The following is a 14,250-nucleotide window of genomic DNA, read 5'->3' on the forward strand; positions in this document are numbered from 1 at the left end:
AATGTACAGTATGTGGAAAATAATGTGTTTTTTTACCCCTTAAATCACAAACACATTTCATTACACCAAATACACAAAATAATGTTCTTTTTAGCAACATCATATGACCCCTTTAAAATATTAACATCTCAGGAGATACGTCAAGTACATATTTAAGGTCAAAGGGGTTCAGCTGACAAAAAAAACTGGGGAATACTTGATCTATAGAAATAAACTGACTCACAGATATTGTATGTTACACTCGGGCCTGGTTAAGAGAGGCACCTGAGACTCTGTGGTCCCACACACAGTGCAAACACTCTTCTCTCACACATGGAGAGGATTATGGCCTTATCACACTGACACAGTTTTGAGAGTATTTCCCCTGTGATGGCTCTCTGGCCAAGAGATAATATTTGCCTGATGCGGTCCATTAGAAGACGTGGCATGTGATCAGAGTGGGTTGTTGTGTGTTTGTGTGAGTGACAGTATGCTCTAATGGTTTCAGTTCTCAGCCCCTGAGATCAATTCACAAGCTCTTACACTGGTGCTCATCCAAAATATGTTTGCTAAACGTTCCCCTGTGTCTTGTGCCGGGAAAAGCAACAAACTTCCCGTTCCTGCTTTTGATGTCATTTTATTCTCAGTTCAATATGTGTCAGAGCAGATTTCGGTAATTGTGATGCATTCGTTTTCTCAGTCGTTTATTCATTTCCCCAGCTTCTCCTATGAGATCAAGACCTTTAACTCAAGACAAAAGCCTTTTGTGTTGTTATTTCATCTGTGGAGAATTTGCTGCTGCCAGTAAGATGGGGTAGCATACATACTGATGCGCCCTATGAAATCAGTTTTATTTTTTTCCGAAATTCATTTTTTTCCATTTAAATTTTTCTGGATTCCATTCTTTTCCACTCCTTTTTAATTATTAAATTAAATTTTATTAATCAAAATGCATTTTTAATTAATTATAATCATGAAACGTATACACTTTAACATCAATTTATTAAAAGTTTTTTAAAAATTACATGTTTAGGGCCCTATTAAATGTTTTATTATTTCTTACCTTATGTTTTGTTACCATATTCTGTGTTTTAGCATGTCTAATTATTTGAATGTATAAAAACAACTTAATTTATTAACATTTATTTTTACAATAGCTTTATAAAAAAAATTTTTTTTAAATTCTGTGTTGTGCATCTAAAATGTTTCTGTGGAGAATTTGCTGCTGCCAGTAAGATGGGGTAGCATACATACTGATGCGCCCTATGAAATCAGTTTTATTTTTTTCCGAAATTCATTTTTTTCCGTTTTAATTTTTCTGGATTCCATTCTTTTCAGTTAAAATTTTTCTGGACTCCTTTTTAATTATTAAATTACATTTTATTAATCAAAATGCATTTTTAATTAATTATAATCATGAAACGTATACACTTTAACATCAATTTATTAAACGTTTTTTAAAAATTACATGTTTAGGGCCCTATTAAATGTTTTATTATTTCTTACCTTATGTTTTGTTACCATATTCTGTGTTTTAGCATGTCTAATTATTTGAATGTATAAAAACAACTTAATTTATTAACATTTATTTTTACAATAGCTTTATAAAAAAAAAAATTTTTTAATTCTGTGTTGTGCATGTAAAATGTTTTGGTTATCAAATGAAGGCATAAAACATTAATTTAATTTATCATTTAATAAATGAAAATTAAACAAACTTTTTTTTGGCAAACAAAGGGGATTTAATAATTTTAGAAGTAGTAGTATTATTCAAGTCAAGTCACCTTTATTTATATAGCACTTTATACAAAACAGATTGTGTCAAAGCAGCTTTACAGTGTCCAACAGGAGAATAGTTTGTTAATAATGCAAGAGGACAATAATAATTAGTCATTTTTCCAGCTAAAGTCAGTTCATTGATGATTCAGTGATGTCATCATCCAGTTCAGTTCTCTTCCAATAGTGTCTGTGCAATCAAACCAACAATATTGTCAGAAAAGCAAGCCAATATTGCCGGGGGAGGGTAGTATTAGTATTACGTACATGATTCTACTGAACATAGTAATATATTTCTGGCACAATGTCTTCAAGTTAAACAACTTTTAGTTTGACGGGTTGCCATGAATACCTTTACATTTCTGTGTGTATATGATATAATGATAGTTTTACTCAAATGAAACTGTAAAATGCTCTTGAAGTACTCTCAGAGCAGTTCTAGAGATGTTCATGTATTTATGTTTTATTTAGTGAGACGCTGAAAACACCGCACAGTATGTGTAGTAAACAAAAACCGCGTGACTGCGCCATTCATTCACACAGAGACACGCAGAACATGCAGGATTCATATTTAAATAGTCTTTTTGCAGCTTAATATTTACAGAAAGTGATTTGGTGTCCCTTCAAATAAAGACAGTCACTTGCTTTGTTTCTGAATGAATCAGTTGAATGAATGACTGAATGACTCACTCATTAAGTTTTAGTTTCATATTTAGAATAGCCTATCATTTAATTTAAAGAAAATAATGAAAAATAATTTCAATATTCTGTAAACCTGTCAGTGCCCATTTAAAACCCATGAATCTCATAGCATTATTTATGCAATTCTAATTGCAGTGTAAATGCATTCATTCCACCTCAGTCTCTGTAAATATACCCTAATACCTCTTCAGATGCAGCTTCTGAAAACAATGTTATGGCCACATTGTAGCCTTAAAAGTTTGTGTCATAAATTCTTTGTTCAATAAAAATATTTCTTTCTAAAGCAATTTTTTTTTAAATGTCAATTCAGTCTATTCTCATTTTACACTATAATGACTTCAAATTTGTGGGTAATTTCTCAAATCAAATTGGTGTGCGATTCATTTGATTTGATTCATTAATTGGTACATCATGAAATTAATTAGATTAAAGTTTTTATTTGTTTGCCAGCCCTGATAATAATAATAATAACTATTATTATTATTATAAATACCTGTTACAAAGCCTAATATTTTACTCATTTATGAAGCACAGAAGTGCTAACAATGCTTTTGAAAATGCGCCCCTGTACATATGTGAATCTCAGCAGATTTTAATGGCAGCTGTTTCCTGCAGTAATCAGGAATGTTGAGTATCAAGAAGTTTGGCAGTCCATCCTCACTCTTTTCTCCATGTCTGTTAAAAGCTTTTTGGCTTCAGCAGGGCTATGATAGGCGTGAAGTATTGCTGTGTGTTTGACTGCACAGGAAGAGTTGAGGTGACACTATAACGGCTGATTTTTGTCCTCGTCTGACCCGATTTCCTGGAGCGCCCAGGCCTCTTCCATTTAGTGTGCGGAGCGAATGATGAATTTCTGAATCTGACATTAATATGTCAGAGGAGTAACTGTGCAACATCCACTTGATGTTTGGCTAGTGCTGTTCATTGTAAAGGGCTAAATAGACTTTTCCAACATGGGTTTCAGAGGCCGTTTGCAAAGTTATCTCTGTGTTTGACATAACCTTTTCTAGACGTTCAAGACATTAACATAGCTCGCTAGATGCGTCATGATGGCTGTGAGCACATATGGACTGTTACAGTAGCCCATGGCTGTCAGCTGTACGGTGGTGGTGCTGCCCTACCCAGAATTCCATTTGTCTGTTGCGGAACGGCTTGTCCTTGGTTCCCCTGGCAGCCGTAAAACCCACTTTGAAACTCTGACTCATAACAGGGCGGTGTGTGTCTGGCGCACTTGGCTGCGAGATTGACCTCTGGAGCGGCCGTGGGTGCCGAGAACGATCGCTGTCCCTCCAGACAAGTTCCACTGAGGAATTTGTTTACTTGTGGTGGAGCCACAAATAACGAGAGCGTTTATGTACAACTGAATAACTTCCTGCTCTCCAGGCAGGCACATAACAAAAACAGGCCAAAAGGGGATGTAGTGGACACTTACAACAGATTTAGTGTGGTCTTACAAAACATTTCTTTCTTTCTTGTTGCAATCCACTTATAATGTTAGTCAAGTTGTCTTGCTTCACACTCTTTGTAATTATTTTCACATTCATAACAGTTTTTCACCATCTTACTGACCCTTACAATTGAACAATCTGTATTTTTAAGACTTCTATAGAATGCGAATGCACTGTTATGGCCAACATCTTCACACATTTACAGTTATGGGGGTTTGTTGGCTTGTCAAACATGTTTTTTCTTGCCTTGTTTTTTTCTATAATAGTGTCTTGTAAAGCCTGCATTGCATATTTCAAAAATATCTAATAATTATATATATATATATATATATATATATATATATATATATATATAATATCCAAAGTTTTCATTGGCAGCCATGTCAAAGTGGGCTTCAATTGAAAATTATGTTGAGACTTTAAGCAAGCTAGTTTCAAATGAATTTTCAACTGAAGCCCACTTTGACATAGCATATTTATTTCTTTTTAATTATTCATTCATGCATTCACTAGTTCATTTATTTATTTTACATTTTTCCTTCATTTTAACTTAAGTGGCAGTGCAAGTCATCCATACACTTATGTCACCTCTCTTATGCTATTTTTTTTTCTCCTGTGTTCACAGGCTTTTGGTAACGCTAAAACAGCCCATAATAACAACTCCAGCCGTTTTGGGAAGTTCATCCAGGTGAACTATCAGGAAAGTGGCACTGTAAGAGGGTAAGAGCTTCATGTGTCTGCGTCTGCAGTGCTGTAGAGATGTTTGGAACCCCTGTCTAATTTGGTGTTTGTTCTTATCCAGGGCATATGTGGAGAAATATCTGCTGGAGAAATCCCGACTCGTCTATCAGGAGCACAATGAAAGGTAGGAGATCTTGTATGATTTGTTGATGCCGTTGTATATTCATTTGAAATCATTTCATTAATAAACTGGGCTAGACAACAGTTTATTTAAACCAAAGAGAGTGTAGATTTGGTAGAAGCTCATGAGGAAATATATCCAGTAGTGAACGTGGGAATCATTTCTCCACAGTGTTCAGTATTGTCAGAGTAATTGTTCAGTTTATATGTGTGAATCTCAGCTTTATCTTCTGGCTGTCTTTACCAGTTCAACTGGTTTCATGGCATGAGGGTTTATGGAAACAGACCATAATTTCCTTGTTTTTGAGAGTTTGGTATAAATCACAGCAGTCATATTTCAGTATCGGGGCCGTGCTTTTTAAAACTGAAACCAGCTAGTCCTTACCAGCTGGGTCAGTGACATGAGTTATTTTTTTTATTTTTATTAAATCTATTAATTTATTTAAAAAATCAACACAGACTACCATTCAAACATACAATGAATTGAATGCACTTCTAAATTGAAATTCATTTGATATTTTTTTGAGGCATAAAGTAAAAAAATATAAGGGTGGTACAATTGTCCTGATTGTAAACAAAAATCATTCAGTGGCTGTAATTTTGCACATTACAGTGTTTGCACACGTTCACACACACACATAAAGACTTGCTGTAAACCTGTTGAGACTGGTTAAGAAACCTTGTATATAATCTAATCTGCTCCTGTTTGGACAAAACTGCAATCCTTTATGTATTTATAGGCTCATATGTTCATACTGCACCTGATGTTGCATTGTTTTGTTCTTCTAGGAATTACCATGTGTTTTACTACCTGCTGGCAGGATCGAGTGAAGATGAGAGAACAGTGTTCCACCTCAAAAAGCCTGAAGAATACCATTACCTCAATCAGGTACGTCTGATACCGCTGCATGCACCGTACTCACCATCAGTGACCCTATTTACAACTGGTATTAAAATCTGCCTCAGTTGATCCAGTCACAAGTGGTCAGCCAAGTCAAATTGCCATTCACATTTGGCATTAACATTTATCTCCTGTGACCACTTGCGATCAAATCTCTGATTTCATGACCACTTACATCACTTACAATTTCAGTGTGTCACTGCATATTGATGTCAGGCTTACGGAAGATGTTGCTTGAAGTCTTGTGCACATTTTTATGTGGGCATTTCCAAATTTTCCATTTGCTTGAATGTTTTCTTTTCAAGCTTAGCTGAAAAATATTTAAAACTTTTTTTTTTTATTGCCTGGAAGTGTTGCAGTAGACAACAAGTATTCATTGTCCTGAGTGCAAATGATAGACTATATACAAAGAACGCGTACATCTCTGAACATCTTGAGAGGTGGCTTGAGTGATCCACAGTTTATACCTTGAGCTGTCCACATAAGACTGAATATCCTGGCATGTTTTTTTAAAGGGAAAAAAGAAAATTCTGTCATATTTTTTCCCCCCATGAAACACAAAAGGAGAGATTTTGGAGTATGTTCATGCTACTCTTTTCCATACAATTAAAGTGGATGGTTAAATTGGTTTTCAAGGAACGACCCTGCTGGCTAGTTCCTAGAACTATGCGGTGCGAAAACCCCTATGATTTTGGGTGACAGTAATAGCTACACACTGCGATGTCGCCATCTTTTGTTCTGTTGACTGGTTTCAACCATTGTTAAGGTGCAGTACCGCTACTTACATTGATAAAGTGTCAACCACATAGTTAGTGGCGCTGGATTTTTTGTATGGTATGTGTAGTATTAGTATGATATCAATATTGAATTTTATTTTTTAAATACCACAGTTATCATCAGTACCTGTACCCTAGTCAGGACCATGGCGCACTGCCTCAAAATCAACAAAGCTTTGTTAAGAAAACTGGACGGCAGCAGTTTTTTGTGGTGTGCCGTTGTGGAGTCAGTTTTTGTCATGAGTGCGAGTCAAGCAGCTGCTTTTCTGAGGCCGTAACAGACCCATTGACGGATTCACTCTCACTGGGCAAACAGGAAGGAGGGGAAAATGGAGGAAACAGATTCCACAGTTCATTCCTTTCAGCTGGCCCAGTGGTCTCGCACACAGAGACACTTTAAAACCTAATCCCCCACAGAAAGCAGCCTTGTGCTCATAACATGCCCCTCATTTCCATAACACACACCTGCCTCATGCTTTTGTTTCTGTGTGGAAATCTGTTGCGTGCAGCCGTCCAGTCTTTTGTGTGCTTATGAAATGTTAAATGTTCAGGAATATTAACATTGCGTGTGTTTATGGATGTGTACGTTTTCTTTTTTCTAATATGTCTTCGTCTGTGTATCTTACATTGCAAACAAAATTAGAAGAGCTTTCTCAAAACACCAATATTCAGTCTGATTGGCTAGCTTTCACGTCACACTCTAAAAATATCAAAACCACTTGTCGGTTTTTGGTTGACAAGACAGTCATCATGACCCATTGCTACAGTAATTTTGAGCAGCATTTGACAGTCACTAGCAGAGGTCTTGGGGTTTCACATACAGAGGATCTCTGTTGTCTCCAGCCAAGAGTCCTTGATCTCGTGCGTCCATCTGGTTGCTGGCTGTACACACAATCTCCTCTGTACAGTTACATATCCAGTCAGATCTCTGTGGGCAAGTAAACACTACAGTTGGTTGGATAAGAGTGATAAGCAACAGTACAAACAAGCTTTATTTGCATTGGAAGGTTGTTACAAATGTAAACTTTTGATACTTGAAATACTAGTGTCACAAATTTTTTGTAGTTGCATAGTCAGTACAAATACCAGAAAATTTCATTTGTTAAAAAACAACAACAAAAAAAACAAGGTTAAATCAAGTGAGTTAATGCTAATATTAAAGGCACAATATGTATTTAGCTGACTTGTGTACTTACATTATCCCAAATGTTTCGAAGAATGTTTAAATCCAGAGAAATAAGCAATTTTAACTAGTGACATTGTGAAAAAATGTTCACACAGTAAACATGGCCAAGTGAAAAGCTTGTAATATAATAAAAAACAAAGAAACACGCTACATAGATGCAGATATATTAGTTTGCATTTACAATTTAAAGCTTAATGCACAGATCTACTTGGTCAAATGTTGCTCATCTTGTGGCACTATTGCTAGTTCCATCAGCAGCATCTGTGACACGGTATAGTAATACACTTTGAAATCGAAGCCTACTGGGCAAGTACACAACATTGTGAAGAAATGTTTCAAATATGCAACTACCACACTATTTTGAACAAATACTTGGTGTTGGTAGACCACGTTGCCATCTCTTCCTTTAATAGGACTGCACTGTTTACAAATCTGCCTTTAACCCAACATTCATAGAATAAATGTCCCACTTTGAATGGGCGGTTTAGACAACTTTAGAAATCAAATATCAAATATTTTATAGTGAAGATTGTATGTCAATGCTCTTAACAAAAATATAAACTTCTTTCAACTGTCAAGTGAATTCATGTACAACTTTTTCCTTTTGTTTAAAAAAACCTGAAGGATGAGATAAAACTTTTGCCTATACTAAATGATAAAAAATCAGGCAATTTCCATTTAAATTGACATTTTAATAGTGAATTTCCTGCTCCACATTTGATGGCGTGACTAGACCTCTGATGGAGATCTGATTGTTTAGTGCTGTAAACAGTTTTTTTTTTTTTTACACAATTGGAATCATGCAAAGCCACATACTTTAGATTAAGCTTGATTAAGCTTGAGATAAACTTGAACACTCTACACGGAAAGAGTTTGCACAAAACCAATGACCAAATCAACATGGGTATGTTGGCATGTTTGTTATTTTTGGTATGGTTGTATTTTTTTGTTAGCTCAGTGTCTTCATGCTCTCTTTCAGGGGTCTCAAACTGTTGCCCCCTGGATATGGCCCCTAACTGTCCAACAACACTAGATCGCTTGTGTTATAATAAACAAATTTATTTACACAGTTGAAGTGAAACTTCTTAAGTTTTGCCTCTCTTTTTGAGGTACTGCACAACTGATATTCTGAATGAAACACAATTGTTTTAATTACAAATATCATACGAATTGATCACTATGTCTTTTAATCATTGGCATCATGAGGCCACTAAACCTGAAAAGCCTAAAAATATATTAATAATTCTGAAAACACTTTTTGTAATGCTTTACTCATCTGCCATGATAATGAGTCTTTGAATTACTGAATTACTTTCTTCATTAATTTTGATATGCAATTAATTGTTATTAAATAAATTCATTAATTGGCATACCATGTTATTAATTAGACAAATTTATTCTGGCCTAGTACAGTAAATAGTTAAAATTCATGATTCTAAAAACACTTGCAAACACATTTGCTGTAACTGTATAACTTAGATAACTGGGGTTACCTAAAAAAAAAAAGGTAACCCCAGGTAATTTGAGTTTGAGACCCCTGCTGTTTATGCCCGGTTTTGGATTTCCTGTGCCGTGTTTCAATTCACAGTGAACATTATCATGAATGATTGTTTAAATAAACCACAATCTGAAGGTAAGTGATCATAATGTATTAAAGTGCACAAGAATAATGAAGCATCTGTACAGAACTGTTTTGTTGTATCCATGCCATTTCGCTTCAAACCCAAAGCACAATATGTCTGTATGTTTACTCAGGTCTGTTTTGGTTGAGAAGTTTTACAACATTTAACATGAGAAAAAGTTTTTTTTTGTTTGTTTTTTTACATTTCCTACCCTGAAAATGTGAATGAGAAAAAACAATTCGGCAGGACTGGCTTTAAACCATAAAGCTTATAGAGTTTCAGCACTGTTTGCCTCTCCACTGCTCTGGTATGCTATACTGTAATTTTGGCATCAGTAATGAAGCGAGACGATGAAGGAGACACTGTCTCATTAAGGGAAGGACGTGTGTGTAAATTTGACTGTGTTGTTGTGGGTAGGAAGCAGTTGCACTGCCAGCTGGAGCCAACCACTGTGGATGGCAGAAGTCTTGCTTCCAGATCTCCAACACTTTGTACCACTATAGTGAAAGAGCAGTTAGATGCACTTACAGCCTTTGAAATTATGCAGCGCTATAAAAATTATAGCCTATATTATAAATCAATACTGTATAAATCCGTTTAAAAAGGAGCATTCACATTATAGCTCCAGTCTACAGTTTTACCAAATAAAAATAAATAATTTCATAAATTTTTTGTGCTTTTGCATTAAAAACAAATAAATAAATAAAAAATTGAAAATATATATTAGGTAAAAATAGTCATCATTATTAAAGGGGTCATATGATGTTGCTAAAAAGAACATTAATTTGTGTATTTGGTGTAATGAAATGTGTTTATGCGGTTTAAGGTCAAAAAACTTTTATTATATTTTCCACATACTGTACATTATTGTTTCTCCTCTATGCCCCGCCTTTCTGAAACGCGTCGATTTTTACAAAGCTCATCGGTCTGAAAAGCGAGGTGTGCTGTAATTGGCCAGCTATCCAGTGCATTGTGATTGGGATTAATGAAATGAATATAAAACATAAATTTGTAAATGACACACATCGGATTTTCTCCCAACTGTTCTCCTCCACTTAAGACATAAACTGTGTTTAAGTAAATACTCTCCAAGCCGGCCATTTTGACATTTTTGTGTGTATTTGATCGATTGGACATGCGCCCGATCATGTTGCGCGTGCTGAAGCTCCTCTGCGTGGGCGCGATCTCGCTTCTGAATTGCGAATAGCACAAATGCATCATAGACAAATGTTTGAAAAACAGCTGGCGACTCTGGAATTTGCAAGATACTGTATAAATAGCAATAATAAATGGATGTGTGTTTTATTAATTTCTCCAGTACCGATAGCAGAACCGTTAACGTCAGAGCTTATCGATACTCCGGTCTTTCATAATTTAGCCCCGGGACCGATTAAATACCGGTGCACACATCTGAATATTTAGGTTGAACTGTTCTTGAACAGTGTTGTAAATACAACTTAACCTCTGATTTCTAGTCGTGCCCTCTTTTGGAAGGCCAAACAAAGTAGTTTCGCTTTCACAACGAAACACACAGCGTCACTCACAGCGGGCTTGAGTGAGCGGAGGCCGGCAGACTAGAGTGAGGAATGCCCGGTGGGCTTGAGAATGGCGTGGCTGGCTGATTCGACGAAGGACCAGCCGGTGGGCTTGCGGCAACCACATGTGACGACCCCGGACTGGACTCTGCTTCGTCCACGGTGAAAGCCAATCTGGCGATCCACAGCACGAAGTTGATGTATTTCCTCAGCAACCAGCACGGATTAGCTCTAGGCATGATGAAGCAGATATCGTCCTCTTTTGGAAGACCAAACTAAGTAGTTTCACTTTCACAACTAAACACACAGCGCCTTCACAACATGGCAGCCGCGGCAACAACAATACTACAGTGAAAATAAAAGTTACGCCTTCTTTCTTTGCGTGAACATTTGGGCGGCGTTATGCAAATCTTCCCACATCGTAACGTAGACATGTGGGGGTGTGTTAGAATGAGCCATTTTAGGAGGGCATGGTTGACTCTTCACTTTTATAAAGAATTTCTCTTTGGATTTGAGACTTTAGTCTTTGCAACTTTACAGATCTTCTTTATGCACCAAGAGCTTGTAACACTCCAAAGAGAAAGGAAAATTTTAAATCGCGTCATATGGCCCCTTTAATATGGGCCTTCTTGGACCAGTATCTTGTACCAGATTAATATCTGTTTCCAGAGTTGGCTTAATCAGACGTTAGCATTATCTTGGCCACTATAGTTATGGTCACAATATATTGTGTATGTTTCTAACAGTACATTGAGAGCCACAGATCTTGCAGATGGGAAATCATTATTTATGCTGCGATTTATGAAATTATAAATTGATTCATCCAGATTTATTTGCGGGATGGTGCACAAACACAGCTTCACTGAAAATGCTTTTCTTCTTCCACTTGATGGAATGGATCAAGTCATAAATTGCTACTTTTCTTATTGCCTTTGCTGGTGTGCCAGATTTCCAACGTGTGTAAAAGGCAAATCACTCTGAATTTTCCACTGCATGGGCAGAACATGCATATGCTAACATTCACCAGGGCCCTAATTTTCAACCAGAAAAATCTGGCGGCTCTTGCTTTTTTGACCAAACTTCATAATGATATGGTGCGCTGAGTCAATCAACCAAACCCTGACTGTTTCTCACTGGAGCGTTGGCAGCACTTAAGCCCCCCAAAAGCCAAAAAAGCAGTTTGTACACATTTGTGTTTGAATGCATACAAGCAGCTGAAATGCAACATACTATTAGCTTATTATGTGTTAATGTGCTGTTGCATTTTGGAAACATTAATAGCACATCATGTTTATAAGCGTTTTGAAGAAGAGATACTAGAGGTAATTAAATTATACGATTGCATAGCAAACCACCATGAAGAAACCTCAGACTGTGACTGTGGTGTGAACTGGTGCTTAATTGTTTGAAGTGATGGTAACCTTTCTTTTCTTATTGAAACCAGCAGGATTGCTTCACAGTTGAAGGGGAGGATCTTAAACATGACTTTGAGCGCTTGCAGCTGGCTATGGAGATGGTGGGCTTCCTTCCCGCAACACGTAAACAGTGAGTTTGTCCAAAACACTGGCCCCCTGATGCACATACACAAAAACATTGCATGCAATTTTTATAACTTCATTTATCATTTTTTGGTTATCGCAAAGATCACTAAGAAGTTATATAGACTTCTTAGGTATTTTTATGATGCTTTTGTGTCTTTTTTTTTAAAGCTTGAAAGTTTTAGTAGCCGTTCATTGTAATTGTGTATAAAAGAGTAACCAGGAACAACATGTCGACCATGAATAAATGATAACATTTTTAATTTTTGGGGGAACTATCAAAATCATCTGTCATAATACAGGTCTATGAACTAAAAACAAAAAAAGATATAATAAAAAGGGTGACCATCATAAAAATGTATGATGATGATATTTGCGCATTTGTATCTCTCACTCAATAATGTGATTTTCTTTTCCCTTGCAGGATTTTCTCTCTGCTGTCAGCTATCCTTCATTTAGGGAATATCCGATACAAGAAGAAGATATACCGGGATGACTCCATTGACATCTGCAATCCTGAAGTTCTGCCTGTAGTGTCAGAGCTGCTTGAGGTACAGGATCATTGAATCGCAAACACATTGTTAACTCTACTGTAAGCATTGTCATTTGAACTGACATGATTTACTTTAGGTCATGGTTTTCCCAACCTGCATGTCCTTTTTCTTCCTTATATTCAAGCACCAATATATAATTTTACAATCTAAATCAAGAAATCAGACATCAAAGACAATATTGGCTCAAATATGTCCTGTTATTATCTGTTAGATTTGGCTTAATCAGACAATAGCATTATCTTGGACAATATAGTTATGGTTACAATATATTGTGTATGTTTCTAACAGTACGTTGAGAACCACAGATCTTGCAGATGGGAAATCATTATTCATGTTGTGATTTCTGAAAGTATAAATTGATTCATCCAGATTTACTTTGTGGGATGGTGCACATGCACAGCTTTACTGAAAACACTTTTCACAGTGAGAAAAGTCACATTGTGTCACAATCTCCTGACCTCGAAAGAAACTGTAATTAGGACACTGAAGTACCATGAAAGTAGTCCATACAACTTTTGTGTTTTATTCCCCATACAAATAGCTTTGCTTGATGGATAGACTGAAATTTAGGTCATTTTTGACTGATAATGTTTACCTCCAGTGAGCTTTTTACCTGAGAACCCCCACTACCAGCGAGTTAGTATGTTAAACTCATTCGTAAATTAAGCGAAACCACATACTTTCAGATTAGATACTACATTTGATGAAGAACTTATTTTGCGACCATTAAAAAAAGTACTTTCTATATAGTATAACTGTGTGCCATGTGAATGAAATGGGCTCAAATCTGAATGGGCTCAAATCCGCCATGTCATTGTCATGTGACTTATGGCATCTGTTGTGCCATTTTACAGCCATTCACAGCTTCTCTCCCATGGCCCCATAGTATAGTAAAGTGTCCATCAAATGTGCACTTTGGAATCTAGGCTGAAGTAGTAGGTCATCTGGGTATTTTTCACCTCCTATTTTATGGATACTATTAACTCGGACATACTGCTCTTTTTAAGTGACTGCCAAGGAGAGCAAGGCAAACCATTTTCATTGAATAATGAAGATTTAGAATATAGCGTTTCAAGCTCTTAAACATTTTTTGCTCTTCTATATGTTCAGACTTGCCACATTCAACACACACATTTCAAGATATTTGAACAAATCTCTTGGAAAAAGAGGAAGGCTGAGTTACTTTTGCACAGGATGGGTCAGCAAACTGACCTACTCAAGGACGTAGATTGAGTTCCTGAATGAAGGCCATGGAGCCCTGTAATGTGGGCCTACAAGAAATTGGATGTGATTGCTCATAGCCTTTGAACTCAACACATACATAATGTATGCACATACAGTGGGGAAAAAAAGTATTTAGTCAGCCACCAAT

At 36.3% G+C, this 14,250-nt stretch overlaps 1 protein-coding gene across 1 annotated transcript in view; it reads left to right on the forward strand.

The window, feature by feature from the left end:
- The window catches only part of LOC107594483 (unconventional myosin-IXa-like), a 141,340-nt gene that overhangs the window by 77,466 nt on the left and 49,624 nt on the right, over positions 1 to 14,250 (forward strand). Inside the window, exons 3-7 of the mRNA XM_016284549.1 lie at positions 4,531 to 4,625; positions 4,708 to 4,770; positions 5,556 to 5,655; positions 12,231 to 12,331; positions 12,749 to 12,875. Coding sequence (XP_016140035.1) covers positions 4,531 to 4,625; positions 4,708 to 4,770; positions 5,556 to 5,655; positions 12,231 to 12,331; positions 12,749 to 12,875 — 486 coding nt within the window. The remainder of the gene's footprint in view (positions 1 to 4,530; positions 4,626 to 4,707; positions 4,771 to 5,555; positions 5,656 to 12,230; positions 12,332 to 12,748; positions 12,876 to 14,250) is intronic.

Source organism: Sinocyclocheilus grahami, unplaced genomic scaffold (assembly GCF_001515645.1).
Source record: "Sinocyclocheilus grahami isolate Dianchi unplaced genomic scaffold, SAMN03320097.WGS_v1.1 scaffold184.1, whole genome shotgun sequence".
Taxonomy (NCBI): domain Eukaryota; kingdom Metazoa; phylum Chordata; class Actinopteri; order Cypriniformes; family Cyprinidae; genus Sinocyclocheilus; species Sinocyclocheilus grahami.